Below are 19,270 nucleotides of genomic sequence, written 5' to 3' on the forward strand. Positions count from 1 at the left end.
CCAAACAAAGGGAAAAGGCTGGTCTGACAATGAATCAAACCTCATAGGTACTTAGTAAGGACGAAACAGGGCATTAGAAATGAGGACGGCGGTCTACAGCTTAAAGGTTAGGGGGAGAGACAACCATGATCAGTGAATGACCCAGTAATTCCCTAGCTCGGAAGGAGAGGGCTGAGTGGGTAGAACTAGAATGCTGACCTGGGTGGAGACTGCGGACCCTGAGGGCCTCAGCTGAGATAGAAGGATGAACCCCGCTCCCTGAGGGCCTCAGCTGAGATAGAAGGATGAACCCCGCTCCCTGAGGGCCTCAGCTGAGATAGAAGGATGAACCCCCGCTCCTTCTACAAAGAGCCAGAGGGTAAATGTTTTCAGCTTTGCAGGCCTTAAAGTCTGCATCACAACTACTCAACTCTACAAAGATAGTCAAAGGCAGTAGTCAACGAGTGACCTCGGCTGGGTGCCAGTGATGTATTACTTATAAAAACGGGCAGCAGAAGTCCTCATTCATGGTTTTCCCAGGCATTTATTTTTTTTTTTCCAGCTCTCTGGAAAAAGTACGCCTTGCTGGTGAGTGTTTGGCAGGTTTCATGTTACCAATGGGAGGAGATGCTGACCATGTGGGTGGCAGTGGGGGGAGGGAGCTTACTTGGGACCAGAGGGGTGGTAGGTACAGAGGCCAAGGTGAAGTTTGGGAGGTATTTTTCATTTGGGCTGGGGGAGGGTGTTTGGGATGGGGGAGTAGGCTGGGGCCCGGGGGTGACCTTATAATTAGATCTGCATTTTGAAAAGATAGCAGGGGTTCTGGGGAGCCCGAGGGAGCCAGGAGCCTACTGCATTGGTGAAGGGGCTCAAACTGGACTGTAGGGAGGGGAGGGAAGGGGAGGGGGGGAGAGGTGAGTGGGGTGGTGTTGGAGCTACCTAGGAGGAACATCACAGGGCAAGGCAGAGAGGGGCAAGCTGGTGTGAGAGTGATGTGGGAAACAAAGGCAGAAAAAATTAAATTTCCTGACTACCTACAGCCCACTGACTTGAAACAGGCAGTTGGCCTTCCTCCATGTTAATACTTTGCGAAGGGCAAAAGGCAATCTTAGCCCGACCCCCAGGATCCTATGAGTCTACTTTAACATATAAAAATTTATTTGGAAACTTCCTTTATCTCTACTCCTCCAAGATACATGTTGGCAATCATCCCCCAAGCATAACACCCACTGATACACCTCTGAAGGGCCTTGTGACTAAGGTTTTACTAGACCGTAAAATGACCTTTTCCCAACAATAGCCAGCCCTCTCAAGGTCCTGGAAACCTTGCTTCCAAAATTCCTTAGAGACTTATGCTATCCCTAACCCTCCCAACTTGGAAGTATATCATGGGCCACTCCTCACGACCCCTCCTCTTTCTGCCCACGGGTCCTGGCCCTGTGTCTTTTTGCACCAAAACGTCTCAAGAATTCTTTCACAAGAAAGCCGGCGGCTTTGAACCCTAATATCATTCCTGCTTCAGACATGCCAGCCAGGTGTGGGTTTATGATGAGTGATAGGAAAAGCTACGAAAACACTTTGGAGCTGAGCCTACACTTAGAAACTGCTTCCATCCCCTCTACCCCCCAATCACTGCATTTCTGTTGTGACCCTTTGGTGCTCTGCTCATGCATGCAGATCTAGAGGACCACCAGGACCCCTCCCAAGATGATGGACAGGGAGTGCAGCGATGTGGAACCAACTAGAAGTCATTGAAGCTTCTGGGGATGCAAGGGGGTCTGGGTCTGTGCCCCTCTACTCACCTTAGGGCAGGGAACTTTCTTGTTCTGGAGACGCCCCTGGGAGATAAATCTCTTAGACGTGAACAAAGAAAACTCTCTTTCTAGGGAAAAGAAAAAATGTGTTTCAGTCCCTCAGTCCCTTTTTGTCCAGAGGTGACGCTGCAGACCAGGAGTTCTGACACAGCCCCCTCCCTGGAGGCAACAGCAACAGTAGAACAATGGACCTCAGGCAAACCAGAGCCCCTCTGTCATTCCCTCTGCTGAGTGACCTTGGGCAAGTTACCTAACCTCTCTGATCCCATTAAAGGTTTGAATATTAAACTACCTCGTGGGGCTGGTGAACCAATTAAAGTAAATAATGTATGCAGAGGCCAGTATCCAGGGCAAGCACTCAACCCATATAAAAAAAAAAAGTACTGGCTTCAAAAGAAAAACAAAAAACTGAAAACCCTGAAACATCAAAATGAATAAATGTTGGATTAAACACTTAAAGTAACAATCTCTCAGCCTCAGGGAGTGTCATTAAAGTTGAAGGTTTACAGTTTACAGGTTATATTTTTTTTTCACTTTGAAACTTCTGGTGTCCATGGTGATTTCTGGGAAAGCAAACGTATTGAGTGCGTCAGTGAACGTAAATGCTTAGAAAAGCAGCAATGAAAGTGCCTGGCTCTGAGGAAGTATGGCCATGAGCATTTCCACCCAGTAAGTACAGCCATGCTCTTCTCTGAGGACTGCCTTCCCTATGCCGTGGACCAGTGCTTTGCAAACTGGACGGCGCTCATAGATCATGGGGTGGTCAGCCCATCCAGAGATGCTGACACTGCTTGTCCTAGGCCAGCATGTGGGAGGCTCTGCCAGCGCCCCTCCAGGGTCAGGAAGCTCACCATGGTGTGGACTGTACCGCCTCTCGGGAGGCCCCCCCACCTGCTGAGTGGCCTCACTTTCCCTAAGGGAGGTAGACTGAGGGGGGAGACCACGGTCCCTGCCCAGAGAGACCACCAGCTAACAAGAGCAGGAGGTTGATTAGCCCGTCTAGGCAAAATCCTGGCCCCCAACTGTGCCGGGAAACCCTGGGCACAGGAACCTCTCTGCACCTTAAATCCTGCTATAAGATCAGGGTAACAGCCTCGCTCATAAGGTTCAGGTGGGGGGACACAAAAGAACCCAAACTGTGGCTAGTGCAAAGAATGGGGGTCAGTGTGCAATAGCTTTATTTTTATTGCTAACCAGGGTAGAGCTTTGTGCTCAGACTCATTCTTCGCAGCCCGGGCTGTTTTCAGGATATTTAAGAGAAAAATTATTTTCTCACTCCTGTCTTCCACTTCCAAAGGGTCCTGGGTTGTTAAAGGACTTCATTAGTGGATGTTGTTTGCCCCCTGGGTCCTATTGACCTATTAAAGATAGGGCTTCGCTGCATCCCTGGGGTGCCCCCATGAAAAGGGTAGACATCACCCCCTGGAGCAAACATCCACCTAACCCAGCATTGTGTCTGTCTGGCTTTGCAGTCCTGAGTTTGATCCTGGCTTGGTCACCCACGGGCTGGTTACCCATTAGAGTCCTCTCACGGCTGCCATGAGGAATGCCTCTGGGTCTTACCACATTCTGTTCCCTCCACCTGGAACAGTAATTCTTCCCTTCACTTGCCTAAAATTCACATCCTTCCAATCTCAGCTTAGGTGCCACTTATTGACCCTCTCAGGGCTGGGCTGAGTACCTCCCGCCGCGCCGCCTCAGCCTGTACGCCCCACCGCCGGGCCTAATCCACGGGAGCGTGGCTGCCTGGCGCACAGAGCCCTTTATGCATCTGTTGCGGCAATAAGAAAGTAGGCCTTGGGCAACTTGCTTCTCTGAACTCTACTGTCCTTAACTGTGAAATGGATTTAGTGTGTCTTTGAGCTGGTTGTCGTAAGGATTAACCAAAAGGTTAAAGAGGCCAGCATGGCGCCTGGCCCAGAGCAGAAGATACCTAGTCTCTGACATCCATGGGTATAATACCGGGTTCCACCCCTACATCCCAGCAATTAGGTTGTGCTGACTATAATTTCTTTTTTTTTTTTTAAGGTTTTATTTATTCATTTGCGAGAGAGACAGAGAGAGAACAAGCAGGGGGAGAGGCAGAGGGAGAGGGAGAAGCAGACTCCCCGCTGAGCAAGGAGCCCGATGCGGGACTCCATCCCAGGACCCTGGGATCATGACCTGAGCCGAAGGCAGACGCTTAACCATCTGAGCCACCCAGGGGCCCCTGACTATAATTTCTAAGCAATAGCATTTCAGTCATTTTGGTGGCTAGTGTGGGGGAGTGTGAGAGGGAAACTGGCCTGAGTACTTCAATACCAAGGCTCTGCCCTGTCCCAACTGGATGGCAGCTGGGTGGGGCAGGGGCGCAGGGGGCCAAGCGCACAAGGGGTAGCTTACTCTTTAACATTCTTCTCTGCAAAATTAATTTTTCTCTCCAGAATCTCTCTGGATCCAGTTCTGAATAGTCCCAGCTGTTATAGCTCTGTAGGCAAGGGTAGATACCTAACAGAGAATGAAGAGTGATCATGAAAACTTCCATAAAAGAGAAAGGAGGCAGAAAACAGAAGACAGAGCCCCCCCCCCCCCCCCCCCCCGCTGGTCCTGGGGAGGGGAGAGCTTCTAGCATTAGCCTCACCCTACAGTGGCCCTGTGGCCTTGAGGGAGCCACTTCCCCTGTGGGAGGCTTTAGTGCCTTCCTCTGGAGAATAGATGGTGAGGTTCGCCCTGCCCCCCAACAGCGTGGGTCTGACGACTGGATCACACCAGGGCACCTGACCCTGTGCTGTACAGATAGGAAGGCATTGTAATCATTCCTTTCCTGCTTATCTCCTCTGTTCTTGCTGAACTATGAGCTCCCTGAGCGCAGGACCTGGATCGTACTCACTTTTGCACCTCGGGGGCTTTACACCGCACCCAGCATGTGATAAATAGGAGCTTAGTAAGTATTTGCTCAACATATTATCACACTTGGCTAACCAGAAACTGGCTCTCCCTAAATATTTGATGGTGATGTTAATGGGGCTAATGCTTTTCTTATAAAGCAAATCATGTGTTTCAGAGTCCTGGCTTCTTGGAACCTGGACCCTCAGATGTTAGAAGGACTCCACTCTCTCCCTCAGTTCTTTGGTTTAGAAAGGAAAAGACCAAGGATTACTTGAGAAATTAACTCTTATGCAAAGATGCTGTCTCCATTGGACAAAGTAAGGTAAGTGGACAGGAACTTTAGGGAAGGAGGTACAGCCCTGGACAAAAAGGGCAATAGGAAGGAGAAACAGAAATAAAAGTGTCAGAGAATGAGAGGCAGGATGGCATAGTGGTCAAAGACCTAGTTTTGCAGTGGGACAGCCTGGATCTGAATGCCTGCTCCCCCATTTGTTTGCTGCTAGACCTCTTTGATTCTGCATATGTTAAGAGGATTAAATGGGTGTGCCAAAAAGACTTAGCAGGCCCAGGCTGCTTATCCTTGGAAAATCTTGCTTGCGAGATTGGCCTTTGGCCAGCATCTGCAAGTTGGCTGGTAAACATTTCCTTACACTGATACCACTTTCCCTAATACCTAGAAGAAGTGGATACATTCCTAGAAGTATACAAACTACCAAGACCGAATCATGAAGACATATAAAATCTCAACAGACCAATAATGAGTTAGGAGGTTGAATCAGTGATCAAAAACCTCCCAAAGGACAGCTCAGGACCAGATGGCTTCACAGGCAAATTTTACCAAATATTTAAAGAATGAACTCCAATCTTTCTCAAACTCTTTCAAAACATTGAAGAGGAGGGAACACTTCCAAACTCATGAGGCCAGGTTTACCCTGATACCAAAGCCAGATAAGGACACTACAAGAAAAGAGAACTACAGGCCAATATACTGGCCTGTAGACATAAAAATTCTCAGGAAAATACTAGCGAACTGAATTCAAGAGCACATTAGGAGGATCAGACACCATGATCAAGTGGGATGGATCCCTGGGATGCAAAGATGGTTGAACATCCACAAATCAATGTGATACACCATATTAATAAAAGGAAAGATAAAAATCACATGATCATCTCAGTAGACGTAGGAAAAGCATTTGACACAATTCAACATCCTTTCATGGTAACGACTCTCAACAAAGTGAGCACAAAGGGAACACACTTCAATGTAATAAGGGCCACATATAACAAGCCCACAGCTAATAACATACTCAGTGATGAAAAAAGTTTTTCTTCTAAGACCAAGAATGAGACAAGAATATCCACTCTAACCACTCTCACCACCCAGAATAATTAGACGGAAAAAAAAAAATAAGAGAGAGAGGGAGAGAAAGGAAAAAAAAAAGAGAGAAAGAAAAGAAAAAAGAAAGAAAAAAATGGCATCCAAATCAGAATGGAGGAAGTAAATTTGTCTCCATTTGCCGATGACATGATCTTGTATATAGAAAAACGTAGAGTCCACCAAAAAAACTGTTAGAATTAATAAACAAATTCAGGAAATTGTCAGGATACAAAATCAACATATGAAAGTCAGTTGGGTTTCTATACACTGACAAAGAGCTATATGAAAAAAAAATAAAACAACCGACTCACAATAACATCGAAAACAATAAAATACTTGGGAAAAAATTTAACCAAGGAAGTGGAAAACCTATACATTGAAAACTATAAGACACTGATGAAAGAAATCGAGGAAGGCACAAATCAATGGAAAGATATGCTGTGTAATGGATCAAAAGAATTAACATTGTGAAAATATCCATATTACCCAAAGCCACCTATAGATTCAATGCAATCTCTATCAAAATTCAAAAAAAAAAAGGAAAAATTCCAGTGGTATTTTTCACAGAAGTAGAGAAAACCATCTCAAAATTTGTGTGGATCCACAAAAGACCCTGAAAGCCAAAGCAATCTTGAAAATAAGCAAAGCTTATTGAGAGTAGACCTTAAGTCTTTTTTTTTTTTTTTTTAAGATTTTATTTATTCATCTGAGACAAAGAGATACAGAGAGAAAGAGAGAGCATTAGCAGGGGGAGAGGCAGAAGGAAAGGGAGAAGCAGGCTCCCTGCTTCCAGCCAGGAGCCCGATGTGGGGCCTGATCCCAGGACTCTGGGATCATGACCTGAGCTGAAGGCAGACGCTTAACCATCTGAGCCACGCAGGTGCCCCGACCTTAAGTCTTCTCACCATAACAACAAAATGGTAATTATGTGTGAAGGATGTTCTAACTAACCTTATTATGGTTAACATTCCCCAATACGTACATGCATCGAATCCTCACTTTGTGCATCTTAGACTTACACAATGTTATATGTCAATTATAACAATATAGCTGGGAGGAAATTCTTCCCTAACTGATTAGAATGGCTCACTGGGCCTAGACTATCTGTAAAACGGTGTGGCTTCGGCTGAACACCTGCTTTCCTGGAATTTTGGTATATGATAGACAGAGGTGTCTACGTGACTGGCCCCCAATATAAACCTTGGGTGCTGTGTCTCTAGTAGGCTTCCCTGGGCAGAAATATCACACGTGTTCCTACATCTTTGCTGCAGAGGGATGAGAGTGCTCTGCCCAAGTCCTCATAGAAGGGAGAGAGCAGAAGGAAGCCTGCACACAAGTTCCTCCAGACTCTGTCTTTTCCCCTAAGAGTATTCCCTGGCTGCGTATCCTCACTACACTGCTATAATCTTAGCCGTGAATATAACTACACGCTGAGACTCTGAGTTCTCCCAGCAAATATCCTAATGTGGGACTGAACTTGGAGACCCCCAAGACAGTAGGAAATGTAAAGAAGTGCTTACTTAGCACAATACTTAGTACACAGGAACCTCTCAATAGGTAGTAGATGTTAAGAACCTTAGAAAAAAGCTAGGTCGAGAGGAGGGGAGTAGGGAACGGGAGTGAAAAGTAGTTAAAAGCAAACATCAGTCTGGCATGGTGTGTGGCAGGGACAAGGGGACCTCGGTTAGGCCACATGGGGTCACTGGGGAGTGGAAGGGGGGAATCGTCCAACCAGCATCCGCTTTGGGGCTCCTGAGCCTCCAATCCATCAGTCCACAGCACATGGCCAACTAACCTCTGCTGAAACCTGCTGCCTACAGATCACTGGGCACTAGGAATGTCTCATAACTGTTTTGGGTGTGTGTGTATGTGTGTGTGTGTGTGTGTAAGCAAGGAAATCAGTACTTCTGGAGGCTCTAACCACAGCCCTTCCCTCCTTTGATGTCAGCAAGAAAAAAGGACAAATGCCTCAGTGAAGGATGTGATGGCAAACCACACACCTAGGCTCAGGCAGAAAAGTGTTTCCAGAATCACTTTCCCCAGAACGAAGCAGCCCCCTCTTACCTGAAATCCACAGGCTCATCGTGTTACAGATGCTCGATTTGAATTCGTGCGTGTTGAACCAGGATTGCGGGAAGCAGCAACAGAAGCTGGTATACACAGCTTTACTCAGCAGCGATGGCAACTTCTGGGGGCGGGGGAGCGGGGGAGCAGAGCTCAGGCAACATCCTGGACATCTCCACACCCAGAAAAGAGCTCCTGACTGCAGAAAGGATCTGTGATAAAACTCTCTTACCTGATGTCGCACTGCCTTCCATTCATGGGGGCACGCAATTTCCATCTGCTGCTGGCCCACATCTTGGAGGACTCCTTACCCTACCTGAGGACCACACCTCAAACCTCATGAGATGCTTGACCAGCAACCTCCCCCCCCACCCCCAGCTCCTCTGCTCGTGGTCGGTGGCTCGGCCCCTTCTGCCACCCGGCCAAAGAGTAGCCCAGAGGACAAGATACATTTGACCTGCCCATCTTGCTTCCTCCCAGAGATAACAGGTGGTACTACTGCTGTTATTTTTTTCCCTGTGCATAGGTGGTACTGTTGGTCCTTCTTAACCATGGTTGATCGCAAATTATACATTTATAATCCGGCCTTATTCATTTAACAATATATAGTATAAGCATTTCCTCGGGTTGTTATCAACTCTTGGGAATTTTTTTCCCCCAAGAATGACCTTCATAATATTGGGCTGAGTAAGCATACCAAAATTTACTTCTACATCCCCCATCAGTGGATGTTGTCTCGTTTCTAAGACTTTACATTACAAATTATGTGGAATAATTATTTTTATTTGTTAACCTACCTCTGTGGCACATAGCAGGCAGTCAAAAATTTGTGGAAAGCCTAAGGGAAAGCAGCTTTTCCTGAGTATTCAATTATGACCTCCAGAAGATGGAATCATGATAGTAATTATAGTGGCTATGATGCGCTGGGGGCTTCTCAGGTGCTGGGGATATGTCAGGTGCCTTACAAACATCATCTCATTTAATCCTTAGGACAACCCAGTGAGCGAGGCAGTATTATCCCCATTTTATGGATGATGAAACTGAGGCACAGAAAATCTAATTGACTTGATAGGCGGGCACTTAACTAGTGTAAGCACCTGGTAGCAAAAATGTATCAAGTCACTTCTCAGACTGTCAGAGTGCCATTTCCCTAGATCCTTCAGAACCCTGGGAATCACTCTTTTTAATCCATGCAATCTAGCAGGTAAAAAGGGGTAGCAAATGATTATTGTTTTAATTGGTACGTTTGACTATTGTTAAGGGTGAACTTTTTTCCCCCATCTGTATTTCTTCCCTGGTGAATCTCTGGTTTATGTACTTTGTCAATTGGTCTATGGGGTGTTGCATTTTTTTCTAATTGATTTGTATAAGTTCTTTTTTTTTTTCTTAAGTTTTTATTTACTTAAGTAATCTCCACACCCAACATGGGGCTCGAACTCACATCCCCGAGATCAAAAGTCGAATGTACCGCTGACTGAGCCAGCCAGGCGCACCAATTTGTAAGAGTTCTTTACATTGTGTGATGTATGTGCCACGTGGTTTCTGCGGTTTCTCCTTGGCCTTTTAAGTCTGACTGTGGTAATTTAAATAATTTATGTAGTTAAATCGGTCTTTGTGAATATATATATATTCATACTTTTAAAATTACATGCTTATTTAAATACCAAAGAAATACATAAAATAGAAAAGGAAGTCTCTTACAACCTCATTCCCCAGAGATAACCATTGCTAAGAGTTTGGTACGTATTTTTCCAGATTTTTTTTTTCTATTCATAGGCACACACATATACATACACAGACACATTTTTAAACACAGAGTTCTATAAATTGCTCTGCTTTTCACTTAAAATATACCATATATAGATCCACTTTATTTATTGTAACTGCTGCATTACAAGTCAGGGTATGGATATAGCACAACCTACTACTTACTGCCTCACAGAAAGAACGTCAAGGGCATTCTATTGGCATTAGAAACGAAGAGATAGTGTGATTTTTTTTTCCTCCAAACGGTGCCTGATGCTCACTTTTAAGAGCGCCTCTTCGTAGTGGGACTTGGATTCATACAACAAGAGAAAGGCGTAGTTTTGGGCTATCCGGTCAAACAGCTTATTCTGGATCTCCTTGTTGGGCTACCAGGAATACAAGTGAAGAAGGAGTTACTAGAGCCCCTGGTTTTTGTTTTTTTTGTTTTTTTTTTAAAGATTTTATTTATTTATTTGAGAGAGAGAGAATGAGAGATAGAGAGCACGAGAGGGGGTAGGGTCAGAGGGAGAAGCAGACTCCCTGCTGAGCAGGGAGCCCGATGTGGGACTCGATCCCGGGACTCCAGGATCATGAGCTGAGCCGAAGGCAGTCGCTTAACCAACTGAGCCACCCAGGCGCCCCTAGAGCCCCTGGTTTTAACGGGCAACGGCTGAGATGCTGAAATAGCTACTTCTCTCGTGTTTAGGAATATTATTCTTGAGATGTTTAACCTCATGTTATTTATGAAATAGTACACTCATTTTTAGAAGATTTATGAAATAGATTTATGCGTAGAGCAGACTGTTGAAGCAAGCGCCCAAACTCTGGGCAGGGAGGTCCTGACTCTGCTCCCCGCCTTGTGGTAGACCAGCCACGTGACAGGGACCAGTTCCTAATGCTCTGGGGCTACAAAACGTTGTGCAGTGGCTGAAGCACAGGATGTACGGGCCAGGCGGGGGAGGGGGGGCAGATGGGGCTCCGGTGGGGGGGGGTCCACAGAACCAGAGAGGCTTCCAGCCCACGTTAAAGAGGTTAGGGTTTGTTCCACAGAAAAATAACTTGAGCAAGGGAGAGAAGTGATCAGATTTGCATTTACCTGGTACCTCTCATGAAAGATCCACCAGAAGCTATCCAGCCATATGGTTCTTGGAGAAGGAGAAGACAGAAACTTCTCTAATTCTCTAGCTGAACAGAAAGACTTGAAGAAAAACAACTCACATTATTATTGCTGTTGTTTTTGAAAAAAAAAAAAAAAACAAACCAACATTTTTCACCTGGAGCCACAGGCCGATTCATAATCCTCTCCGTCCAAGACCCTCCTTTCCTCCTACGTTCCACAGCTTACTATTACTAATCACACCATCTTCCCTCCAGTCACCTTTGGAATTAACAGACTTTGACGTCAACTTAAAAACAACACTTACCCTTTAAAGAGAGTGCAGACTATTTGCCTTTCCAGCTGTTTTTACATGCTCTCATTTAACCACTATGATAATCTCCATTTTACAGATGAGGATACTGAGGACCAAAGAGCTGAAGTCACTTGCCCAAAGTAATACAGGCAGCAAGTGGCAGAGCGAGGACTGAAATCTCTAACTCCAGGCCCCTGCCCCAAGCTCTCATCTACTTCAATCAGCAGTGATCAGCAAACACAGATACTATACAAATGCAAATCACTGGACCAAGAGATTCTGCTGGGTTCCTAGTAAGCCTAAAATCAGAATAGAATTATCGGTGAACTCAGAGGGGCAGAAAATTCAGACTTTATTGTGATGCAACATGGTCTTGAACCTTACTCTGATTCCAAAGCTACTACCTTAATAACATAATAATATGTCAGGGCGCCTGAGTGGCTCAGTCGGTTAAGCGGCTGCTTTCGGCTCAGGTGATGATCCCAGGGTCCTGGGATGGAGCCCCACATCGGGCTGCCTGCTCAGCAGGGAGTCTGCTTCTCCCTCTGACCCTCTTCCCTCTCGTGCTCTCTATCTCTCATTCTCTCTCTCTCAAATAAATAAATGAAATCTTTAAAATATATATATATATATATATGATGAGGGAACAGAAGGCAAGCTGAGGACAAAGCAGAAGCTGACACCTCACTCCCCCCATGGGGTATCTGCGACATTCCTCAGGCACTCCTGGCTGCCCTAAAGCTAAGGAAAGGAAAAACAACTTACAGAGATCACAATCCTGCAAGACTTGAGCCTCGCTCAGTTTACAAATGGCTTAGCGATCTACAAGAACAAAGCATTTCTATCAATAACCTAGCTTCCAGAAGGAAACGTAGATACAATTAAATGCCGTTATAACGTGCAACCCACTGATGGCAAAATGTAATGTTCCTCCGGGAAGTTCCCAACTATCTTAATGTTAATGCCTTAATTTGACAATAGCAAGACCTCCAGTATCTTGTAGGTCCTCTTTAACATATGAAAATCCTTTTGAAAACCTCCCTTTTCCTTACCTCCCCCAACTCCTGAGTATATATAATCAGCTACCCCTCACAGCCCTGTGCAGCAGCTCTTTCCGCCCACGGGCCCTGTCTCCGTGCTTTAATAAACCACCAAGGAACTGGTAAAGAAACCATCAAGAATTCCTTCTTGGTCTTCGGCTCCAGACCTTACCTCACTGCTATCCCAAAACCACATCATTCATATATATATGAATATACATGAATGAACATATATATATTCATATATTTGTTGAATGCTTACCGTGTGTTTGGCACTGGGCTATGCACATTCCCTCCTTATCTCACTTCATTTTCCACAATCTTTGTGGTAGATACCACAGGTATCCCCGGTTTACAGAAGAGGGATTTTAGATCGAAAGGTTAGGATTCTTGCCTAAGCTCACATGGCCCGGGAGGCTCTGAGGCAGGCAGCCTGACCCCAGCCAGAAACACCACACAGGCTGCCCTTAGCATTATGAAGAGCAAAGAGATCCCACTCCCGCCCCCCTCCTGGATGCAAAGGGAGACCCCTGGTCTCCCTTCGGGCCCACGGAAACGGAGGGCACGGTGCATGGATAAGCAAGCCTCCCTCATTAGCAGGGAGCTCTCTGAGCCCTGCTCTTTGCTTTGTCTTTTTCACCATTCCTCCCGTTTCCTCAGAGAAAAAGTAGAGTTGGAGCAGTTAAGAGGACCGACTCTGGTACCAGACTGCCTGGATTCAAATCCAGCTCTTACACTTATAAGCTGTGTGACCTTGAGCAACGTTCTTGAACCTGTATGTGCTCAGTTTCCCCATCCAGATGAGATAGGGAAACTGAAAGACTCCATAGAAAATCTGCTTTTTGCTCCTTTTCCTGTTTCTATTCTTGCTAGGACCTGCACTGCCCACTTCACACAAGCCTCATAATGCAAATAGTGTCCTCCCTGCAAAGGACAAGGAGTTGATGATTTCTCTAGAACAGATGACATCTAAGGAAGGACCAGGTAAGAATGACTGGACATGCCATTATATGCGTGTTCCAGACCACTGGAATTTCTGGCTCCAAGGAATAACATCCGCGCCTTTGTCATTGTTCAAACCAGTTCCTGGCTGCCTGCGAGGACACATACACCAGACCGCCACCCTCAACAAAAACCCCAGACCCTGAACATAGACAACACTCATACCCCCTTTCCTTTCTGAGTCTCCCAGGCACCCTGTCTCCACCTGCCCTCTCTCAATACCTTCAACAAACTCTGCTTTCACTTCCTGCTGGCTTGGGTTTGATTTCTAGCCTGTGAGCAGCCAGGGCCCCTCTTGGCTGGACCCATGGGACCCCCTCCGGGTCCTGGGAGGCAGCCTGCCGACATCACAGGGAATGGAGAGTGACAGTCCCCACCTCAAGGACTGGTAAGATGATTCAATGAGCAAGTGACACATACAAAGTGCTTGGAACAGGGCCAGGCACGGAAACACTCATTAAGGGCATGCTAGTTCTTATTTATTTATTTACTCATACTCCTGTTTCCTTTTTTTTTTTAAGATTTTATTTATTTATTTGATAGAGAGAGATACAGCGAGAGAGGGAACACAAGCAGGGGGAGTGGGAGAGGGAGAAGCAGGCTTCCTGCTGAGCAGGGAGCCCGATGTGGGGCTCGATCCCAGGACCCTGGGATCATGACCTGAGCCGAAGGCGGATGCTTAATGACTGAGCCAGTCAGGCGCCCCTCCTGTTTCCTTTCCAAAAAGGATTTCATTTCAGCCCTTCAGCAGTTATTTACTGAACACCTACTAGGTGCTTGGATGGTGATGGAGAGTACCTGCCTTGGGGATGTTCCCAGATGAGCAGACATTTATAATTTAGTGTGATGAGTGCCCTGAGAGAAGGAATCCAGGGGGACATGGAGCCCAGAGGGGCAGCTAATCTGTGCTTGGGGTATCGGGAGAGGCTCGGAGAGTAAAAATGACTGCTGAAGAAGGGAGAGCTGAGAGCTGCACAGACAGGAGGAAGCATGTGCTGAGTTGGGAAATAGCAGGACACATTTGGGGAACTTCAAGGGGTTTCTGTGCCGTGGAAGGCACCGGGTGTGGGAGCTGGGAGGCCAGGCAGGAGTCAGGCTATGAGGCACCTGGGGGCTGGGACCAAGGGTTTGTTCTGCCACTGGACAGGGGGCAGGGGGACAGCCAGCACTGAAGAATTTTCAACAGGGCATGACACCATGAAATTGTTGTTCTAGAAAGATCCCTGGAGGCAGCACAGAAGGTGCATCAGAGGGGATTGAGATGGTAGGGCTGACGGCATGCTGGGCGCCTGGGTGGCTCAGATGGTTAAACGTCTGCCTTCAGCTCAGGTCATGATCCCAGAGTCCTGGGATCAAGTCCCACATCGGGCTCCCTGCTCCTTGGGAGCCTGCTTCTCCCTCTGCCTCTCTCTCTCTCTGTCTCTCATGAATAAGTAAATAAAAATCTTAAAAAAAAAATTAAAAAAAGGAAATGACATTTAAAAAAAAAAAAAAAAAGGCTGACGGCATGCTGAGCAGCAGGTGCAGTGATCCAGACAGGAAAGTGTGGGGCCTGAACTTGGCAGTGGCAGTGGGAAGGAGGAGGAGGTACAGTAAAGATAGTAACTGAGTCTCAGTGACGGATCGGATGCAGGGGTGAGGGCCAGGGAGGAGACTGGCTGATGCTTGGGCAGAAGGCTGTGGTTTTCAACAAGACAGGAAGAGAAGCAGGTCTGATGAGTCTGAGAAGTCAGAGCCAGCGGGGCCGGTGGTGGAGGAATATGAGAGTCGGGAGCACAGCTCAGAATATGGGAGTTGGGAGCACGGTGGGGAGCCTTGTGTGGGGAGAAGATGACTCCTGTCCACCCTCTGCCATCCCCATGAGTCTGTGCGGAGGGAGAAGACAGAGCAGAGCCAGGGGTCCTAAAGAACGTGGGCTTGGAAGACCCAAGTGTGCTGCTTGAGTAGATGGAGAAGCTACCACAGAAACCAAGGAAGGACAGAACTTCTGAGTGCAGGGAGTCATCCTCTGGGTCAGTTCCACAGAGAGGTCGTCTAAGGTAATGACAGAACACACCCTTTGGACTTGGCCCCGTGAGAGCGAAGGGTGGACGGACTCGGGCCACGTTCAGGGACAGGAACGGGGCAAGCTGCAGCAGCACTGAAAGAGGGCGGCAGTGAGAAGCGGGGGCAGCAAGCGTGGGCAGCTCTTCGCGTCCCAGGCGAGGCTCGGTGCCAGGGTGGAGCCCACCACTGAACGAGGGAGACAGGCCTTTGATCCTCGTGGAGCTCATGATCTAGTGATGGCCTCCAGATTCTCTAAAGCAGAGGCAACTTGGGCTGCCAAGAGACGGGGAGAAGTGACGGAGGAGAGGGTGTGAAGAGGCAGGGAAGGGCTTGTGATGGCCCTGAGCAGGATGGAAGAGGGTCCTTTTAAAGGTACGACACAGGGGCGCCCGGCCGGCTCAGTCGGTGGAGCGTAAGACTCTTGGTCTTGGGGTTGTGAGTTGGAGCCCCCATGTTGGGCGTAGAGATTCCTTCAATAAATAAAACTTTAAAGAACCAATAAAATAAAATCTTTAAAAAAATAAAATAAAAATAACTGTAAGACACAAATTGCCTTGAGTTTCCTGGGAGCTGAAGAAAAGCATTAGTTAAAAGCATTAGTTATAAGATGAAAAGCATGCCAGGAGATGCACAAGTTTTCTGGGGATTAAGGTCTAAGGAGAACATTCCCCATGGGCCCTCCAAAATGGGACATTAAATAACAGTGGTCACTGTCCTTGGGGCTAGCCACCTTGCAGATGGAACAGGAGTGCGTGTGGTTGTGCCAGGGGGCAGGAAGGTCATGCAGGGACAGCAGATCCATGAAACATACAATCTATTTGTTCTCAAGTTTTTCTTCTATTTATTTCTTTATTTTAAAAGTTTGTTATTTATTTAAGTAATCTCTACGCCCCTTGTGGGAATTGAACTCATGACCCCAAGATCAAGACTCACATGCTCTTCTGACTGAGCCAGCCGGGCACCCCTTTCTTCTTTTTAAAGTACAGAAAAAGGAGGAAGACAAAGCTATAGCCTTATCACTCAGCGAACATTGGCGATATCTATGTATGGTTTCATCCCTAGATTTTCCTGTGTGTGTACATATGGAACATCATATTGTAGAGTTTTATATACTGATATTTTTCATTTAGCATCACAGCATAGCAAAATGCACTCTTTATAAACACTCCTTTCAATGGCTAAGTAGTCCACGATATATGTACCCAAAATGACTGAGCTGGCCTTCTACTAATCATCCTTAAACTATTTCTAAAAATGTTGATAATAGACACTAGCATTTTTTGAGAACTCATGACTTACTAAGCACTGTGCCAAGTGCTTTTCATTTTTTAAAAGATTTATTTATTTATTTTAGAGAGAGAGAGTGTGTGTGCTTGTGAGTGGGGTGGGGGGTGAGGCACGCAGAGGGACAAGCAGACTCCCGCTGAGCGTGGAGCCCGACAAGGGGCTCCATCCCGGGACCCGGAGATCAAGACCTGAGCCAAAACCAAGAGTTGGACGATTAATCGACTGAGCCACCCTGGCGCCCACCAAGTGCTTTTTACACACTTAAATAAGATCCTTATCGTATTTAATTTTACAATAACACCTCTAGGTAGAGATTGCTCATATCCGTATTTTATAGAAGAAACTAGAGCCCAGGTCCTTGCTATCATACATGACCATACAGGGAACATCTTTTTACATTGTCCGGGGCAAATGTGACGCTCTGAGTGCCGGCCACTCCTCCCTCTGAGTGCCGGCCACTCCTCCACCTCCACGCTGAGGACAGCAGGGGATCAGGTACCCGACCCCAGAGCCACCCCACCGCTGCCTGGTCAAAGGTAGCTGTCCACTTGCTGACTGCAGCCCATGCTGGAACCGGGCACTGGAACTCCAGCAAACTCCATCACCATGCTCTGCAGTGACTGGCCTGAACAGATCATCAGTCTTAGGAAGTCTGAATGCCAGACGCCGAGGAAGGAGACAGATGGGGCTGACTTAGAAGCAGCAGCAGGGAGAACGGGTGAAGAAGAAAGGAGGGGGTGAAGGAAGGCGGGGGTGGGGGGAGGGGAGAGAGAAGGAGGGAGGGAAAGAGACAGAGGGACAAAGGGAGGGAGAGAAGGAGAGAGGGAGAGAGATGGGGGAGTGAGGGGTTTGAAGCAGCAGTGGGAAGCGCAGGTAGTTAAGACTAAGAAGCTGGGTCCCGGGAACAGTGGCGTGACTAGTTAGGAGCCAAGGGGACACACCAGTTAGTGAACAATTGTGAAGGGCACTGAGGCACAGCTGTAGGGCTACAGATACCATTTCCTGGGCTTCCTCCCCTCCCCACACCTCCTTACACTTGTCTCCCCAGTGGCCAGTGCTGTCTCACACCTGTTCTGGGCCTTGGAATGCCTCCATCCTGCTTCCTAAGGAACCCAGTGCACCGTGCTCCCAGTGGTAATTCATCCCAAGGGGTACCAAGGGGTGTGGGAGGAAAATATTCTAATTAATGTCTATTTTTTCTTTTTTTAAAAAAAGATTTTATTTATTTATTTGACACACAGAGAGATAGAGAACACAAGCAGAGGGGAGCGGCAAGCAGAGGGAGAGGGAGAAGCAGGCTCCCCGCTGATCAGGGAGCCTGATGCGGGGCTTGATCCCAGGACCCTGGAATCATCACCTGAGCCAAAGGCAGATGCTTAACGACTGAGCCACCCAGGCGCCCCTAATTAATGTCTAATTTAAAAAAACCAAGAAATTAAGATTACTAACATACAACATAGCTATTGACAACAGAGCGTGTATATCATATATAAAGAAACATACATCCTCAGGGCGCATGCTCAAAATTTCTTGCTGATAGGATACCTGATCTAGACAGTCTGGAAACCAGTCCTCTGGGAGGAAGAATCTAGGTTTTGGAGGGAACATGTGGGCTTGGGTTCTGATCTCGGTTCAGTCACGTGCAAACTGTGTGGCCTTGGGTGACGTACTTAGTGACGCTGACTCCGTTTCTTGGGGTATAAAACAGGGACAGTGCGTGTGCCTGCCACATGGGTTGCTGTAAGGCTGGGCCCACAGCGGGCCTCACGGAGCTGGGCGTACCAGTGAACTGCCCACTGTCTTTCCTTACCTTGCCACTAAGGGAGTTTCTCTCAGCCCGGACCACATTGCCCACCATGTCACAGAAGTTCACCCCATTTGGAAGCCTGTTTGGTGCAGTGCTGTTAAACGGCGGGTACTGGAACAGCTCTACCAGCAGATTTTTACGGGCTATTTTCTGAAACAAAAAGCAGAGTATGGAAGTGAGGTCCGTCATTTGACAGTTTAAAACTAATACTAGGATATTTTCCCTTTTCCATCATGAAGACGATATAACCATCTTCGAAAACACCAAAGAAAAAAAAATGGGGGCGCATTCATGACCCCAGCACCTCTTCCCAAATTCCTGTTTGTGTTATTTCTGTCTTCCCTTTTAGGCTTTGAGCACCTGTATACAAATATGTATGTGTAACTTCACTCACTTTACAAAACATAAACACACACACACACACACACACACACACACACACGCACACACACTCTTGATGTCCTGCCTTCTCCACTTTAGATTTTCCACATTGCTACACTGTCTTCAAATTTATCACTTCAGATAATAGAGCCTATTAAGGAGATGTGCTATCATTTAATTAACTACTCACTGATGACCTCCAAATAATATTACCATTATTAATGATTTGGAGCATATAGTTTCTTCCCTTTTGGGCTTATTTATTTAGAAATAATTTCAGAAAGAGGCAATATAATAACTACCAAAAATGTGAAAGTACAGAAAATTGGAAAGAGGAAACCGATCACCATCACCCAAAGCACCTACTGGAAAGGTTCTGAGGGACTGAGTGACTTTCTAACAGGGCTATGGCCTTGGCATCGGCAGAACTCCTTGATGAACTGCTC

General features: G+C 46.8%; 1 protein-coding gene across 1 annotated transcript in view; it reads right to left on the minus strand.

The window, feature by feature from the left end:
* The window catches only part of FAM227A (family with sequence similarity 227 member A), a 71,974-nt gene that overhangs the window by 42,817 nt on the left and 9,887 nt on the right, over positions 1-19,270 (minus strand). Inside the window, exons 5-10 of the mRNA XM_088025742.1 lie at positions 18,447-18,593; positions 10,946-11,047; positions 10,131-10,235; positions 8,104-8,227; positions 4,176-4,280; positions 1,782-1,861 (exon numbers count right to left, since the gene is read on the minus strand). Coding sequence (XP_087881868.1) covers positions 1,782-1,861; positions 4,176-4,280; positions 8,104-8,227; positions 10,131-10,235; positions 10,946-11,047; positions 18,447-18,593 — 663 coding nt within the window. The remainder of the gene's footprint in view (positions 1-1,781; positions 1,862-4,175; positions 4,281-8,103; positions 8,228-10,130; positions 10,236-10,945; positions 11,048-18,446; positions 18,594-19,270) is intronic.

The sequence above is a fragment of the Eumetopias jubatus genome, unplaced genomic scaffold, assembly GCF_037043125.1.
Source record: "Eumetopias jubatus isolate StellerSeaLion01/CBP00866 unplaced genomic scaffold, mEumJub1_p1.0 scaffold_8, whole genome shotgun sequence".
Lineage (NCBI taxonomy): Eukaryota > Metazoa > Chordata > Mammalia > Carnivora > Otariidae > Eumetopias > Eumetopias jubatus.